Here is an 18,366-nt window from a genome sequence, read left to right as displayed (position 1 = left end):
AAAAGAGCAAAGAGCAGTGTGTGTTTTGTGGGCAGGAGCGTAATTAAAGAGCCACGTTTTCACTGGTACATAACTGTAGTGTGTGTGTGTGTGTGTGTGTGTGTGTGTGTGTGTGTGTGTGTGTGTGTGTGTGTGTGTGTGTGTGTGTGTGTGTGTGTGTGTGTGTGTGTGTGTGTGTGTGTGTGTGTGTGTGTGTCCAGATGACTACAAGGTTCTTGTAAACTGTGTGTACATGTTTGCACGAATGAGAAGCTTGATTATTAAGCACTCCATTGCCTTTCGAGCACTGGCCTGGTCTCTTGGGCCACGGAGGGCTTGATAAAGAGTACAGGTCACAGTGGCAAGCGGGACTGTCCGTGCCACTGCCTGCTCAGAATCGATAAAGAGTGGAGGCCTCGAGCCCTCGATGGGCCTGTCAGCGCTCACGCCAGCTTGATGCCGGGGCGAGTCGGCCCGTGCACCGCCAAGGTCGGCCGTAGTTATGAAGAGGTCGAGGATTTGCGCTAGGTAAACACACTGTCGTCTCCCTGAGAATACAAAGCAGCCATGCCGTGATAACTGTCAGTGAAAAGAGCACGCTGACAAAACAGCGAGGCCAGGTTGGAGGACAGAGAGAGGGAGAGGGAGAGGGAGCGAGACAAAAGGCAAGAGAAGGTTAATGGCAAAGATAGACAGAGAGGAAGAGGAGGATTAAGAGAAGCAATGGCCAAAAAAAAAAAGATGAGATAGCGATAATAAAAAGGAAGATTAAAAGAAGACCTGAAAAGAAAGGCTGCTATGGAAGACTCAGGATCCAGGTGTGCCTCCGCTGTCTATTTGACCAGTAATAAAATTGTCTCCTCTCTCATTTAAAAGCAGAGCCTGAAAGAGTAAAATGAGCAGAAGCAGCATAGGGGCAAAATTAAGATTTGCATTGTTATCCGCAAAAAGCAATTTAAAAAATTAGCATAGTTTGTTGAATAGGTTAATCATCACAACAGTGATTGGACAGTGACTGTTATTTCATTGCAGGTGATTATCATTTGCTCACATGGATGACTTCACTCACTTTTCTTTCAAAAAGGCCAGAAGCTTTTTCTCTCGCTGCTCACTCTGCCTCCTGTCTCTCAGCACAAGGCACATTTCCACAGCGCTGATTAATGCGCCCAGTAATTACAGTTAAATAGAAATTACGGTTTCATATTTCATTAGGAATCCTCTATTTGACTCATTCCAGATGAGAGTACACAGATTAGTCAACTGATGTTGTTTGATGAGCGAGCATGTTCCCGTGTTGACAGGACACACTTGGCTCTCGCTGAATCCATCTTTAGAATCTGACAAAGGGGCCGTGAAGAATTAAATGATGGATTATATTTGTGCAGCTGATTTCTGACACTGGATGAATTCACGGTTTTTCAGAAATACTACTACACGTAAGACTAGCTGCCGTGCTAGCAGCTCCGTAAGGCACAACGATGCTCTGAATGAACTGCTAATGGCAGCTTACACACATGTTCACAGTGACAACATGACATTATGTGCACTGTTCATCATCTTTCAGTTTGGTGTGCCAACATTCGCTAATTAGCGCTTAGCACAGGGGCTGCAGCTGGTAAGAATTACATTACATTTACAGGTATTTGATCATGATGCGAAGTATTCTGAGGGGATCATGAAGGTTTACAGCAAATTTTGTGACAATCCACCCAATATTGTTGGGACTTTTTAAGGAGAAGTGACTAATATTTATTATTCTGACCTGATGAAAAGATGGAGTCCCCAATGGATTACTACTAAAATGGCTCATAAACATAATCTTGAATGAATGGACCCTTGAATAAATAAGTCAGCCTTTTTAGTTCTATTTGTTTAATCAGCGGTGGAAAGTAACTAAGTAGATTTACTCAAGTACTCGACTAAAATTTTGAGGTACCTGTATTTTATTTAAGTGTTTTCATTTTATGCTGCTTTGTAGGTCCACTCCACTACATTTCAGAGAAAAATATTGTGCTTTCTTCTCCCCAATATTTATTTGACAGTTTTAGGTGCTAGCTATTTTTAAGCTGAAGATTTTACACCAGGGATAACATAACAAGCTTTCAAAATACACCACATTGTTAAACATTAGCTCATTTTTTTCACTGCAGCATAAAGTCCTGCACCTCAGTGAAAACAGTACAACCATAACTAAAAGTAGAGACAACTCAGGAATGTCTTCTGTGCAGTTATGATGCAAAAAAATAATAATTAAAAGAAAATTATTTAGGTTGCATTTGTCAGTTGCAGCTATCAATCATGGCTTCCTGTTTGTGTCGAGGACTGCAGAATTTTTAGTTTTGTGCAAAATCTGGTTTGATTAAGTGGATTTTTGGGGGTGTTTGGGTCAGTGACATAAAGAATGAAGTGATCTTGATGAAATATTATGATTTTAAGCTTATATGTGGCCAAGTTTCCCAGCATGCCTTGCAACAGATGAATTAAAAGGAACAGATAGAAGTTGAAAATACACCAACTCTGGTTTTACAGTTTCTGTCTCTGATAAATGGTGTAATTTTGGCTTTTTTTGAACAACAACATGCCTTTCAAAACCTGGGTTTTGAAGTTTAGACGGTCAAACCACTGGTTTCCAACCTTTTTGGCTTTTACAAAAAGCAGTGCGCTGCCAGTTTCACATTTCAGATGCCTGTGAGTTGTCAACAGCTCCACCAAATAGTGATTTTTCTCTCTAAACTTCTCACATGGTTTCATTTCAATAAACGTTCAAACGATCCGATATCTCGCCACAAATGAAAGATGAAAGAAAAAGTCCAAAAACTGAAAACAGATTTGTGTATCGGAGCAGTTTTTTCTTCTTTGCTCCCTCATTAATCATCTGATGACTCCTCAGATTTATCTTCAGTCTGTATATATAAAACTGTAAATAAAGGAGTTCAAAGTAGCTCCACTTGCAGCAGCTGCAACAGTGACATGCTGTTGATACACTGATGCTTCAGTATTACTAATATAATGATGTCAAATATAATAATTTATCAGTCGGATGGATCAAACTACGATTTTGCTTTAATATTTTAGCTACATTTTGCTGCTAAAATATAAGTATTTTTAATTAAATAGGATTTTTCATGCACCACTTTTTCTACTAATGGAGTTTTTTTAAAATATATATTACTCTGTTGGAGCTTGTACTTAATTAACATCTGATTAATTTTTCCACCACTGTGTTTGAGACATCGGTAAAATTCAGATATATTCTATTGATCAGATCTAAGATTGACAGCCTCTATAAGCTTTTACCTGTTGATGAAATCTGTCATTTTGCCTTAAAGCACAAACTAGTTTCAAATCAACACAACCCAAAGGATAGGCCTTGCTTTTTCAGCGCAAATCGAACTAAAGCTTTCAGAGTGTCTCCCAGCTGCAAGAGTAAAGGCACATTCATTGTTATCAAGAGCTGTGATTGACTCTCTGCCCTTTTAATGCTCTTCAAAACAAATGTGCACAGTGATGCCAGCGAGGCACGACGACTATCATCTGCTTTCTTAGTGAAAACAGCAGTGTTTCTAGTAAATGTTGCCCTCATGCTGAGAAACACTAACAATATCACAGGTAGTGTTTTGACAAGAGTCTCATTATTTGTGTTGTCGCTTCTTTCTAACAGGAGAAGTGCTTCGTCTGGGGAGAATCTCAGGCCACACGGTGAACGGCGGCTGGTCGACATGGAGCTCCTGGTCTCAGTGCAGCAGAGACTGCAGTCGGGGGATCCGTAGTCGGAAACGGACCTGCAGTAACCCAGAACCCCGGTATGGAGGTCAGACCTGCATGGGCCCGGCACAGGAGTATCAGGAGTGTAACATCACCCCTTGTCCAGGTAAGAAAAGAGTACATACATGGTATACTACTGCACTATTCCAGCTATAGTAGTAGAGACACAATGGGTTAAAGAAGAAAAAAAAAAACATTGGCTCAATAGGCGAAGGGCACACAGAGATAAGAGCAATTACAAGAACATAAGTCAATAGCTGAGCCAACTCTCTTCTCCACTCACAGATAAATACACACTATCTCCCACCATGCTAAAGCTATGTTTTTTTCCTCTTGATTAATGGATAAAGAATTACAGTGACAAAATGACTTAGCAAATAATCAGGATCCACAAAAGAAATCAGTTGCAGATAAGAGGTGTGACGGAGACCCCAATTTAAACCAAGAATCAAAGAGACAATCCCTGTGGTGCTCCAGTATGTAATTACATTGCTGGGTAATTATGCTTCCAGCTATGGGAGGCCTTATTCTGTTGTGAAAAGCCCTGAGACAATGCATTTTCAACACTCCTCTGGTGGAAGACGGCGAGAGGAAGCTTTCTAATTAAAAGAATACTCTCTCTGACAGGGGAAGTAAGCTGTCTAAATGGAAATCCAGTGCTTAGTTTGGCATAAAGCACACCTGGTATCCAATACGGGCACCAAACAGACGAGCAGGACGTTGTCTCAGATGATTATTAATCAAGCTCCCTAGAGAACGGTTTTGGTATCTCGCTAAAAGCCTGGATCTGTGTGCGTCGACTTCAGCGCGCACGATCCGTCTTCATAACTGCTGCCAGGCTGCGAGCAAGCAAAATAGACAAGACAGTGAGCGAGCGTCGACACTATTTTTACAGCCTGTTAATTCGTTCAGCAAAAGTGTGCACCGTTCAACTCCCCAGCAGCTCGAGCATTGTCCCTAATAGGGTAAGCTGTTATCAGCCGCAAGCTCAGATGAAGACTTTGGTTGGATCTAAGAGCATCAGATTTGCTTTATCCCGCAGGATGGTTGCCAGAAGTGCTCCCCTTGAGTAAAATGTCGGGTGAATGTGCTTTGATTTTCCTGCGCCGCATCACTATGCTAATACATGTAGTACACCTATTCTGGGATGTTGACTGTAATAACACCACAGCTACCGTATGTTGATGAACAACTCCGCACTCCTGTCCCCCAGAGGAACCGACTTAACCCAGCCTGAGTGGCAATGAATACTAATGCATACTCAATTAGCACCCCTCTGAAAGTGAGATATTATTTTGAGACCGGCAGACCTGTGGCTAATCCAGCGCTTTTTTAAATGCGTTAGTTCGCTGTGAAGGAGAAGGAGAGAAAAGGTGTTATGCCCACCATCCATCTGGTTTGGAAACAAATGAATCCGTGTTTTTCTTGCGTCTGCGCCCGAGATGAGACGATCCGTCATCGAGGGCCACGAATCGACTTATGTGTCACTTTGTGATAGAGAAATTACACCGAGATGACAAAAAGCATCGGCAACTTCAATTACCTGCATAGCGCTGCCAGCCATCTTCAAGTCTTTAAAAGCAGTTGAAAGGGGAATTTCTCTGTGCCACAATGAAGTGAGGTTTTATCCAGATGACTGGTGAAGGATATTTACTTCTGTTGTGATTCATGTGCCAAGATCGCCTACTATTTAATGCTCTTTTTGTGTGTTTTTACGCCTCTCCTTTTTCTCAGTCTATTCATCTATTTATACAGAGCGTCCTCTTTGTGCATCTGAATGAATATTCATGTCTTTTAAACGTCTGTTGTTCGGCACACATGAAGGGAGGGATGACAATGCGGATTGAGATGCTTCATTTATCTCTATTAATCACAGGAAGAGACAGGAAGATGCTGGGGTCAGAAATGTACTCTAACAGCTGGATGAAGCAGACTTTCTCTCAGTTCAGAACACACATTCACACATTTTTCTGTGTCGCCTATTGCAGTTCGAAATGTCTCGGAATAACTTGCAATCGCTTGATGTTCAGAGGAAATTGTCTTTTGAAATGAGCTGGAACCCAAAAACTGCGCGTTATAAAAGCACAAATTTTAGGAGCTATTCTCTGAGAAAACAACAATTTGAAATGTAGTGGCTATTTTCCTGCTGTCTTATATCAAATACAGAAGTAAAGCTGCATATATTGACATAAAAAAAAAGCTTTCTCTTTCTTCTGTACCACTGACAATTTGACACTGGTTTCACTGGTTTAGTGGATGGCAGCTGGTCATGCTGGTCTTCATGGTCCAAGTGCTCGGTGACGTGCGGAGGGGGGCACTACATGAGGACGCGAACCTGCAGCAACCCCCCGCCGGCTTACGGAGGGGACATCTGCCTGGGTCTGCACACTGAGGAGGCGCTCTGCAACACACAGCCCTGCCCAGGTACACACACACACATACCTACACACACACACACCTCAGTGATAAGCAGCTTAGTGCCTCGACTGGGCCAACCATCCATCACCGGTTCATTGCTTATTTTCTTTAGTTCCTCTCGGCCCCTCAGCGGCCGCTCATGCATCACTAATGTACACAAACTTACCCAGTACAGTGCGCACACACACACATATAAAAACACACACTTGACAGGCTATAAGATATGCTGTCAATGTGTTTTCCAGAGAGCTGGTCCACCTGGTCGGAGTGGTCCCACTGTGACTCCAGCGGCGCCCAGCTGCGCGTGCGTCACTGTGATGTCCTTTTCCCGACTGGAAACCAGTGCTCAGGAAACAGCAGCGAGACCAGGCCGTGCTCTCCTGACTCCAATTTTATACCAGGTGATCACGCACGCACTCCCACAGCGTGCCAGCACACGCGAGCTTCCTCTTTCGTAATGTCTTGGGCACTCATGCGTGACTTAGCACACAAGTTTGAGCGCACGCACACGCTCTGCCCCACCCGCCACCATATGCCCACAGCGGTAATTCAGTTCATTTCCAAGAATCCTGTGATAATGAAATGCGTTATTGATCCCTCTAAGGGACCCGTCTCATGTCAGAGGTCAGGTTCAGCGACAGGGCAGCCCTTTTGGAGATGGTCAGGATTAGTAGCGTGTTGCTCAAGGACTCCTGAGTGCGGCAGGTGATTACATGGGGGCGTGAACTCAGGTGCTACACTTAAGGGCAGCCTCTCTACTCATTCCAACAATCTTGATGCTGTATTAGCTTCATTATGAGCCTGGGCGTCTTGTCAGGCCATACAAAAAAGCACTTACACCAGCAGTTTTACTTGCCTCAAATGGAGGAAATGGGTCCTGCATGCCGTTTGCTGTCGGGCACTTTTTGCTGCTCCTCCACTCTTCTGTGCCATCTGTGTTTTCGTAATAATCTTTCTGCACCTTTCGTGATGAGATCTTTTTCCTAATGAGATTAATTGCATTGCAAGGAGACAGTGTGTGGGAGATTTCCTTTTGTTAAAAATGCAAATGCAACTACTTCCTGAATGTCAATTTTAAACAATTAGCCATGTTTAAGGCACTAAAAGTGGTATAATAAGATAAGCATTATTGATTTCACACCCAGAATTAACTGCTTATCGGGGCTGCCAGTTCACAGAGACACACACTCTCGGCTTTGTCTCACAATTTCAAGCTGCTTGAGCAAATCTCACCCCAAACAAGAAGCAGTCAGTGAAGAACTTATCAGCAGTTACTGTAGATAGGTTAAAGAGGCTTTCTCTGCACAAAAGACAAACACTTTTTTCAGCACCGCTATTGGTCCACAAATAAATCCCTTTTCAAATATAATGAGTTTTGTGTCATTCAGTGACATTTATTAAGAAGTGAAATATCCATAAAAGCACAACTTTTAATGCAGATAGTGTGTACATTCTTAAACTACTGAGGTTCATCAATATTTTTCACCTGCCTCTAAATGTAATATGGATTTTGACAAAACATGAATCGGAGCTGAAGTTTTCTGTGTTGCTCACAGCTGTTTGCAGGAATATTTCCCCTGGGTTTGTGAAATACTTGCAGCGTCATGCAGCAGCAGAATCAATATGTGCATGAGAGGGAGAGTTGTTGAGCACATTTCAGCCTCACAGTGTCATATTTTGTTCATGGAAGATAAATGACAGTATATGGCATGTTTTACCAGTAAGGGCTAACTTTGAATACGCTTTAGTTGTACCAAAAGTTAATGAAGTCTGATGAACTGTCATTACACTTGAGCAGAACTTTCTTTGTTTAGAAAGTCATGATTTCAATTTCAAAAATTTTGTCAGCAACACATTCAGACTGTTGGATATTACAGTAAGTGTTTGGGGTGTTATTGTGCTGCAAGGCATGTTTCAAGGATATGCTCCTTTTTTGAACTCGAATACATCACGCCTCTCCTCTCAGGCAACTTCAAAGATCTGTTCACCCAAATTACAACAAAAATGACTAATTTTTCAGTAACCTAGTGGTGTGTCTTCATCCATACAGATTACATTTTTTTTGCCCATATTTTCCAAGTTTGCTGATGAATTTAATTTGTGGTGTTCACCGCATTTCATTTAGAATTCAAGCTTTCTTTTCAAAATCAGTGCTTAATACAATGGAGCTGAATACATAATCAGCAGAACTGTCTACAGTTTTAATGGGAATGCTTTTTTTTTTCTTTGGAAACACTTTGAATTCAGGTGTCCATGGTGAGGTCTGTTGAAATTTGCATCTTCATTGTATTAGGAGAAATCAGCCAGAGCGCCCCACTGCCACTAAAAAAGAAACACCAAAAAAAATAAAAATAACAGGATGAAAAAACTCGACAAACCCTGACTCCAGCTGGTATCTGAAAGAAGCCCTGCTGTTCCCTAACCCATTGCCCCCTTTTGTTTTCATACAGCTGTCAAACTTTCAGTTTTCTCACAGCACGTAAGCACCTTAAAGTGATATTAGTTGCAGATTCACAACAGCCCTTGATGGTTACATGCATGACGTTATTGTCCATAAAGAAAATGAAATTAAAGCTTTATGTACCAGGTATAAACGACGTCCTCACAAGCTGATGATCCATGTAGGAGACACTAAATGTAGAAACAACATTGGACTTGTATTGCAGCGTCGAGCTAGTTAGTCCCAAAGAGTGTTCAGTGTTTGATGCCTGAATTTTGATCAGACTCCAAAGCAGTGCAAGTAGCAAAAAGGGATTTATTTTAATGGGGCCCGACAAACTAATATAAAGTGACTGGTCAGTTGAACATTTACTCCCAGCGATAACTTCTTCTTTTAAGTATACCTACTACACACACACACACACACACACACACATACAATTCCGTTCAAACATTTGGACATTTGTACATGTTTTCCATGAAAATATGAAATTCATGTGCTAACATAACTGCACAAGAGTTTTCTAATCATCAATTAGCTTTTCAGCACCATTAGCTAACACAATGTAGCATTAGAACACAGGAGTGATGGTTGCTGGAAATGTTCCTCTGTACCCCTACAGTGTTGGAAAAAAGTGTTCAGACATCCCATACATTTACATGTATGTTGCATTAAGAATCACTCTTGGGTGCGTTCTTCAAGTTCAGTTTCTTTTAGTACATTCGCAACACAATACTAAACAAATCCTAAAAATAAATGACATTAAAAACTTACCATGGATTGGTTCCATAAAAATAAGAAATTAGGTGAGTATTAGGTCAGTCTAGTATAGGTCTCTTAGTGTTGTTTGTCAGTGACTAAATGTTGTATTATTTTGTTTAAGGACTGGTCTCTCTTGAGAACGAGACTCAGTGTCTCAATGAGACTGCCTGTATAAATAAAGGCTAAATAAAAATAAAATGTTGGTAGAATTTAGTTTTGTTAGTTTTTCTTGTAAGCAATAAACAAATAAAATATAATTTGTATGCGTCTGTCTAATGTAGCAACACCTTTTGAAACACAAATTGGATTTTTCCATAAATATTTCATGATAATATTTGAGATTGTGTTAAATTTTAAGGGCATCCAAAAACTTTTTTTCACCACTGTATGTAGATATTTCATTAAAAACCAGCAATTTCCAGCTAGAATACTCATTTACCACCTTAACTGTATTTCTGATGCTATCTTCATTGGGGAAAAAAAAAACAACCTTCTTCTTTCAAAAAATCACCATTTCTAAGTGACCCCAAACTTTTGAATGGTAGTGTACATCACACACACCATTAGTATTGACCTCTGCTTAGACAGGCGTCTCCCTATTGACAGTCAGTAATGCGGGACAGAAAAGCATTGATCTCTGCTACACAGAGATCCTTTAAACTCTTCCTTTTAACAAAGGATGCTCATAATATTCACACTGCATCACTGGGAGCACGTCTAGTGCCATTAAAGCACTGTACATATTTGGAAAAGTCATATTCATGAGGAAGAGTCTTTAAATATTAGGGGTCATTAATTATTAGGCAGAATAAACATTTGATTGAATCATACATTTGTAACCTTTCTATATTAATTAGTGGGCTCATAATACTCACGAAAGCCTTCACAGGTCTTTACAGAATTACCCATTCGCCTTTATACCTTATCATCCATCCCCTTTTATGGGAAAGGTAGTCCATTAAGGTTCATTAGCAACGTCTTGTACTTCATTTCCTTTAATGGAAGCTGATGCTTTTCATAAACCACTCCAGGTGCCACAGCCATGATTAGCTCGCAGAGTTTTTACGATAATCTGTTCCGTATTGAGTACAGCTTTCATCTCCACACTCACCTTCAAGGGTACGATTTGTCATGCTAACAGGGGAGTGTATGTGTATGGTTTTTGGCCCTAATACTTCTGCCTGTTTTTTGTTTTTTTTATTCTTCTCCTTTGTCAGAAGTCTCGATCGCACGCTCCAGCCAGGAGGAGAGGCGCTGTGGAGGTAATTTCTGTGTGTGTTTGTGTGTGTGTGAGGGCGATAGAGAGGAAGTGCGGGGAGCATAGCACCTGGCATGACACATGTAGAGCATCAGAGGCAACAAGATAGCTCTCCAGTCTTGCTTAGCGGCATATAAATTCCGAGGGAAGAGAGCTCATTTCTTCATCACATAGCTGCAGTTTTCTTTTTTCTTTCCTCAAGCCATAAATACAGCTCTCATTTCAAACTATGATCAGCCTGTAATTATTATGTCAGATTGCTGTTATTAAGAATGACTTATTAGAGGACGTTTATTGAGTAATTAAATCTTGACACAATAGCTTGATATAGCGGTGTATAAAAACACAACATCGTCTTGCTTTGCCATTCCTTTTTTTTGTGATTGCATAGAGCAACAGAAGAGGTTAATTTCGCACACGGCAGACAAAAGAGGCAACAAAAATTCTATATTTTCCTCATCAGCTCAGAAGGGTCTTCTTTATCGCAGTACATGCTGTCGTTGCCACATGAATTGCAGCTTTAATAACCACTTTTACTGACTGAGAATTACCCCTAGTCTCATTTTGGCTCTTTCCCGCGCATTCTTCTGCCAGATTTCAACCTCTTCCACATGATCGCCGTTGGGCTCAGCAGCTCCATCCTGGGCTGCCTGGTCACCCTGCTGGTCTACTCGTACTGCCAGCGCTACCAGCAGCAGTCGCACGACGCCACCGTCATCCACCCCATCTCAGCCGCGCCGCTCAACACCAGCATCACCAACCACATCAACAAACTGGACAAATACGACTCGGTGGAAGCCATCAAGGTCTGTAGATGCATTTGCTCGGGGTTCACTGCGGGTCACGCTTGACAGATGTTGGGATGTGTCGAGGCAAAACAGCAGTTTGCAACGTTTCCTCGCTTTTCCACTTAATCAATTGATGTCACACTCCCAGTCTGAGTCAGTGAGCGACGGTTTGCCTCTTCCCCCAGTGTCAGTTGTGATTAAATACACTTCTTACTGCATGACTCTCAGTGTCACACCACCTCCTGTCGTGCGCCGGCACTCTCTAGTCGTGTAACGGATAGGCAGTTGTGCGTTCATCCTTTCTCCATTCTGCTGTGTGTCTCAGTGTGCGACTTTGTTCTGTGTCAGTGGTCATACACTGCTTTCTCATAACATGCTAATGCAATTAGTGTTCGGTGCGTGGGTAGGTAATCAGCGCAGAAGCTCGATACATCTCCCCGCTCAGACTGGTTCTCTGTATCATTATTGCTTCCTAAAGTGCAGACAGTTGGACGTATCAGAGGCAGTGAAGGAGATCCGGCCACTCTCATGGTACAAACAGCCTCTTATCCACTGATACATCAGGCCTTTAGCGCCAGTCTGGGCTGGTGATTAGTGCTTGTCCACAGATACTCCATGCTCCTGCTGCTCTTTTTTTCAAGAGTTCCCTGAGCTCTGTATTAAACTGGATTGGACCACTTTAACAGCCTGTGCATTTTTTACTCAGAAAAGGGGGTTCAGAACTACCTAATCTGGTAGTGTGATCCTAAAGCAAACGCAACAATTTCCTCAATATATTTAAACAAAATTTCATCTGTAAGATGGTCTTGCACCTTTAGATATCATTACTGACAAGCAGCTATTGAGTATGTCTGGAAAGTGCATTAATAAGCACCTTTGTGAAGCTTTTCTTTAATTGGTTCTATTTTTCATTGTTGTGTCTCTACTTACATGTTAAATGAGGATTCGCCACTTGAGACGCAGCTTTTGCTTCAGCATTACATCATCCTGAAGCAATCATTTGCATATAAGATTCCTATGAAGACAAATACAAAGTCATCTAGCAAGTCGCAGTATTTTATCTTTAACAGTAACCTGTAAAGTTTTTTTCTCGTGCTGCTGAAATCCATCTAACAGTGGCAAAATTTGTATTTAGCTTGGAAACAATGGGTCCGTGATTGCTGCCTCAAGTGTAATCAATTATTTCATTACCTTGTGTTGCTGCTATTATTAGATTCTTTCCAAACAGTGACATTCAGTTTTGAATTTAGAAGAGAGAAGGCATATAAAGCAAGGACAGGCCATGGTGTTTCTGTAGTGTATGATTGGACCCACTAAAGAGCAAAACATCTTCACTACAGCTACCTGAAAATCTTACGGCACACTGGGCCCTCTTGCAGACAGAAGAGAAACACATTACAGCGGATATTCTAGTGGTGAATGTTTTTTTAATATATATATAACCTCTTAACCCTGTTTCACAAAGAAGATGTTCCGATACAGCTAAGCTGCATTCTCATTTATATTTGAAAGCAATGAAAGATAGGGAAGGTAAGACTATAACGTAGCAGGAAATATTTCTAGTCTGAGAAAGCCACAAAACACACTTCATAAGGCTGGGGTGGCGGTGGAGATATAAGCATGCAACAGGTCTCTCATCCAAGAGACTGGGGTTTGCTTCACTGTGAGGGAATATTGTTCTTTGGTTTCATTTTCTCTGTTTGGTTTGGTTTAGGTGCCATAACTACTTTGTTTTGCAGAATGCTTTGTATTAAAAGGGTTTTTCTGGCTCAGAATGAGCCTTTGGGGTGTGACTAAGCACGACAGTAAGCATGATCAATCTGTGTACAGTAAAAGCAATGAGCCTGTGTTGGTTTATTTAGCAGAAATAGACCAATTTCCCTGTTATTTCTTACTATTTGGTAAATAAAACTGTAGCTCATGCTTGAGTAAATGAAATCCCAATTAACAAAATTAGTTTTTAAAAGATTTCTCAATTCTCGTCACTTTGGCACTGGTGAGTTTACTTTGGCGCTGGCCACAAAATGCAAGAATATTCCTGCTTTCACTACATGTTTGATACTTCCACTTTGTTGTCTTGGTTACCAGAAATCTCCACACCTAATATATGCCAGTTAGCTGAAAAGGTGCAACAGTAAAGCAGTTAAAAATGTGAAAAATTGCATATTTGTGACATAATCTGAGAGAAAAACTGTTTTCCTCAAAATGTAATGGAAAAACAGTCATGTACAAACTGTAGTTTGTTAATGATGTGTTTTGTTTTGAAAGTTGTACTTGGCTACTACAGCGGAAAACACAGCTGATGGGCAAGGACGCTAAGAATTACAGCTTGATTGACTCCATTCATTCCTTTAGAAAGACGTTCTCACCCTCCAGACATTTAAAAAAGAAAAGTATTTTACAACAGCACCATCTACGTGATTAATTAACTATCGGTTTCTGGACAATTGGTACTTTGGAGAATGAGATTTATGAACAGTCATTTGGGAAACTTTATCTTGGTAAGTTTTACATTGAAATGCATTCTCAGCTTGGTGTTGCAGTCAACTTGATTCCACTGTAATTCTAATAAATCAGGCATTTTGAGGCAGCCTTTCTTTCCCCAAAATGTGTTTGATGCGGTTTACCACCAGAGGACATCTCCATCACCACAGACTGTCTATATTATAAACAGAGTGAATACCTGGATCTCTGTTTGCAAAACTACTTCTCAGATATGAAAATGTTTTGTAAAACTGTCACAGAGTGCGAACAGATCCTTTGGCTCGGGGGCAAACTTCTCTAAATGTAATTTCATTGCGGAATGAAGGTGTGAGGAGCGTTCATCTGTCATGCAATTAGAGTCAGGAGCGTCGAGCATAATTCAGTTAGTGCAGTTGCAGATAGTGGCGGATATGAATATAGACGGGCCACGTGAAAATACAAAAGAAGCCGCATGACAAATGAATGACGTCTAATTTTCCTAAAGCACATTCTGCTTCCAACCCTCACCAACTGGGCCTAAACAGTGAAATGAAATCAGATGTTGCAGTGAATAATCAACCGTTAAGTGTGCAAATCCATAATATGCCTTTTTTTAAAAGTGTTTAAGGAAGGAATGATGGAACACCTGGCTCTATTCCTGATGTTGATGACACATTAGTCAGGTTTATTGTGCACAATGCATGATCGACACCCTTCACAGTGGTTCTTGGCCAGCTGGAGTGTTTCCAGTAGACTAGTTCATAATCACAAACCTAAACCACTGTTTAGCTGTGGTTTTATGTAGAGAGAATCATATTTCCAGGCTTCCTGTAAGACAGAATATGACCTTAGGGTTTCTTTGAGGATGACTCTTGCCCATTCCTCTCCTCCTTGCAGCCAGATGTGTCGGTACTCTTGCCCTTGGACGACCCCGCCATGCACCAGCCTCTCTCTGCTAACATGGGGGTGTCTATGCGTGGACTGGAGATTTTCTACTAACCTCTGACCTCTACAACATCCCGCCTCTTGATCCCCCCCAACAACTCTTTGACCCCAACCACTACTACTTCCTCTTCCCCAACGTGCCCCGCTCTTCCACTTCGTGTGGCACTTCCTGTGTGTGGCAGGTTGGAGTACAGTACTCTAGTTTCTTTCTCTGCTCAGACCCCTCTTCATCCCACCATCACGACTCCCTCCCTTCTCCCTCCCGGCTTGTGAGAAGGCAGTGTATCCCTTCCCTTGGTTTTTTTTTTTTTCCTCTTTCAACAAGTGCCTTCATTTGCATGTGTTTTTCTTCATGTTTGTCTCTCTTGTTTTGTTGTGTTTTTTACCCGATGGTTTGATTTTGATGGGTTGAGACAGAAAATTCATTGTGATGCTGTTTTATTAAACTCCTCTGTTACCTCTCTGTCACTAATGCCACTTAAGAGTTAAAGAAAATTTTGTTTGCCTCACCAAAACTCAAATATAATCATTCTTGAGCCAATTAAATCTGTTTAAGGAGACAAAGTAGATGATGCTAACAAGCGTCGTAGCACAGCTGTTTAAAAGCAGCCATGGGCCCACCTGCAGAGATGCATATCCATCTCCGGGGCTGCAGGAGTGTTGATTACATCCCCTTTGTGTGCAAATCACATAATGGGAATGAAGCGAAATATACGAGTTTTTCGTCCAGCACGCTTGTTCCCTATCAGTGTCAGTCGGAAACATCCATCAGCTGCAAATGCAGCATCATCAAGTGTTCAATTACACTGCCCCGAGGGACTCCCAGCACACACTCCACTACAACAGACTGCATATGAGCGCATCTATTTGCTTAATTGCTGATGCTGTACTGAGCAGCACATCAGAAGCTCATTCCATGTTTGCCATGTCATGCAGGGACAGAGGAGATGCCCCCATGGCTCTTCCTTATTGTTTAACAGAAAAGCGACTCTTTTGATCGATTTTTATGGTTTTAGATTGTCCTGGAGGACCAACAATCCGAGGGCCATAAAAGCTGCTGATGCTGGGTATTAGAGATGACAGAGGTGGACATACGGATGCGCATCAAAATAATTTAGCCCTGTGGTGGCTTATCATTTTTTCAGCCTGTTTGCAAATGCTTTGACCTTGCTCTGTGAAATGTATGTTTCATTCACTGAGCGGCCTCCCATTGATTTGTGTTGCTGTTTTTTTTGTTTTGTTTTTGCTTTGGGGGGTGCTCGATGGATTTGCTTTTACCTTGCCATCTGGGCTGAATAATCATTTGATCCATGTGTTGCAAACATGTCCATACTGACTCCTCTCCCTCTTATTTTTTTTTTTATTTGCAGGCCTTCAACAAAAACAATCTCATTCTGGAAGAAAGAAATAAGTACTTCAACCCACAGCTTGCCGGGAAGACCTATACCAATGCATACTTCACCGACCTCAACACCTACGATGATTATTAACTCTCGATTCCATGCCATAGTGGGGGATGTCTACCTTACCATCCACCGACTTTATTCTTTTCTTTGTGCTTTGTATTGAGATTCGTGACACCATGCGTGGGACAGTCCCACTCTGAGACTCTATGGCAGCTTGTATGTGGTGAAAACACAGACACACGATGTTGCCAACAGAGGGAAATGCCCACTTTCTCTCAGGTGCCTTGGGGTACACTTGGAAAGCTCAACATTTTGGGGCATAACTTGCCTTGACTCTCGCTGAGAAATGACAACCGGATTTCCCGATGTGGACATAAAAAAGGGAGAAAGAAGAACTCAACACAAAGAGACTGTGGGAAATGCGATCCCTTTTAACTTTCCTGTGACGCCTCTAAAACAGACCTGTATTTGTAATGATGGGAAATAACCACAAATTGCTTTGCATGACTTCATCTGACGTGTTTTCTCTGCCATTCGGTTTCGTTTTGCATGTTTGATCGCATTCCAGGGTTTGGGGACTTGCAAGCAGTGTTGTGTTTTTTGCTGGTCTTAGGTTCAGGACTGGTTTTGGAAGTCATAAAAACAAATGCCGCAGTGATGCCTGGTGGCTTTTACCATTTACTGCTGCAGCAATCTCCAGATGGATCAATATCCACCCCCCAGTCCTAGAATCAGGATGTAGATATTTGAAGCCTGTGGTCAAGTTTGTCCATGCTTTTGTTTTCTTTTCTTTTTTTCTCTCTCTCTCTAGCAGCTAGAAGTGATAGAAATATCAATGTAAGATTGTTTCCTCATTTTGTTTTTGCTTTCAAAAGTTATGTTTTTGTACAGGAAGTTCAGTTTGACGCCTATGTCTGTAGATTTTCTAAATGAATTTATTCAATGTCTCCAGTGTTTAAAGAACATTTTTTTAAAAGGAAAAAAAGGTTTATGTGCATTCTGGCAAGTAATTGGGAGTATTCATATCAGCCTGCATCAAATTTAGTCTCTGTCATTGTACTTTTTATATATTTTTTGTAAAAAAAAATGTTTTTGAATTTTGATAGTGTTCACTATTCCTTTGGCTTCTGAGTTCAGTATGTGTTTGTGAGAGCAGGATGTTAATGGCATTTACTGTACAGATGGAGCATAGCAAATACTGCTCCCCTGAACCCCAACTCGAGTGCTACCCGTGTACTGTAAGATGAAATTCATTCATCAAGTTGACACTTTTCTGTTCAGAGATTATAACCAAATATTAGGTTATTCAATTGTTCAGTTGCAACTAACTCTTTTTACTTGTTTGCTTGTGTTACTGTGCATAAATTAAAATTGCTTCCTACACAAAAACCTTGTCAGAGTGTGAGTTATACACATGCACTTCTTTCCAATCTCATTTGTAAAGCTTTGAAGCTTTTGATCCCATAAACGTTTATTTTGGCTGAAAGATTACTTCAACTTGGCAAAAAAAGAGACAGTGATATAAAGCACTCGCTTACAAGTGTGAGGCGCTTCTGTCCAGTGTGATTTTGCTTTTGACAACTTTGGAGACTTTGATATTCCTCAAGCAAAACACTGTAAAGCCACAGCACCGTAAGCACACACCAGCGCTTCATAAATCACCCCAAAACCAGAGTAAAAGACTCCCTCCACCTGTTTTTTAAAGAGAGTCTTCAGCAGGGCCCTGCGGTGACAAATGGCATCGGCTGCAACGGAAGGATACCTGAAGGATACAAATCGCGCAAGGCAGCGGGGTAAAGGTGGTGGGGGCACTGTCTCAAGTCCAAACTCTAATCTGTATGATGGGGTGTAACACCACACACCGTGCCGCTCTCCATCAACCTTCAACCTGACGTCCCATCTGTGTGCAGAGGGTAATGGAGGGGGTGTTATTAATCACCCCGCTGTTTGGTTGGTTGAGGGTCTGACTTCAGAGAATTAATCTCTCTTTACCTTGACTTCATTCTCACTACCGGAGAAAGAAGCACTGCAGAAACAGACACCGGTCATTGTATACAGTAGGGAGCTCGAGGACAGCGGATGTATGTGTAATTGTGTATATATCCATGAAAGTGTGTGTTGGAGGTTGGAAAAAGGATGCTG

General features: G+C 41.5%; 1 protein-coding gene across 3 annotated transcripts in view; it reads left to right on the top strand.

Annotated features, from left to right (window-relative positions):
- sema5a (sema domain, seven thrombospondin repeats (type 1 and type 1-like), transmembrane domain (TM) and short cytoplasmic domain, (semaphorin) 5A) overlaps window positions 1–17,613 on the top strand; it is a 131,171-nt gene extending 113,558 nt beyond the window's left edge. Inside the window, exons 17-23 of one of the 3 annotated variants that reach the window (XR_007938384.1) lie at window positions 3,641–3,850; window positions 5,998–6,168; window positions 6,408–6,563; window positions 10,582–10,626; window positions 11,217–11,428; window positions 14,771–15,000; window positions 16,189–16,313. Coding sequence is in view for 1 of the 3 variants with exons in the window: in XM_051940360.1 (XP_051796320.1) it covers window positions 3,641–3,850; window positions 5,998–6,168; window positions 6,408–6,563; window positions 10,582–10,626; window positions 11,217–11,428; window positions 16,189–16,308 (914 nt within the window). In the remaining 2 variants the exon portion in view is untranslated. Of the gene's footprint in view, window positions 1–3,640; window positions 3,851–5,997; window positions 6,169–6,407; window positions 6,564–10,581; window positions 10,627–11,216; window positions 11,429–14,770; window positions 15,001–16,188 lie in introns of all 3 variants that reach the window. The other 2 variants (XR_007938385.1, XM_051940360.1) reach the window with 2 other exon arrangements.
- Window positions 17,614–18,366: the final 753 nt, after the last annotated feature.

Source organism: Acanthochromis polyacanthus, chromosome 20, assembly GCF_021347895.1.
Source record: "Acanthochromis polyacanthus isolate Apoly-LR-REF ecotype Palm Island chromosome 20, KAUST_Apoly_ChrSc, whole genome shotgun sequence".
NCBI lineage: Eukaryota > Metazoa > Chordata > Actinopteri > Pomacentridae > Acanthochromis > Acanthochromis polyacanthus.
The sequence above is the reverse complement of the archived record's forward strand: the minus strand, read 5'-3'. Positions and strand labels throughout refer to the sequence as shown.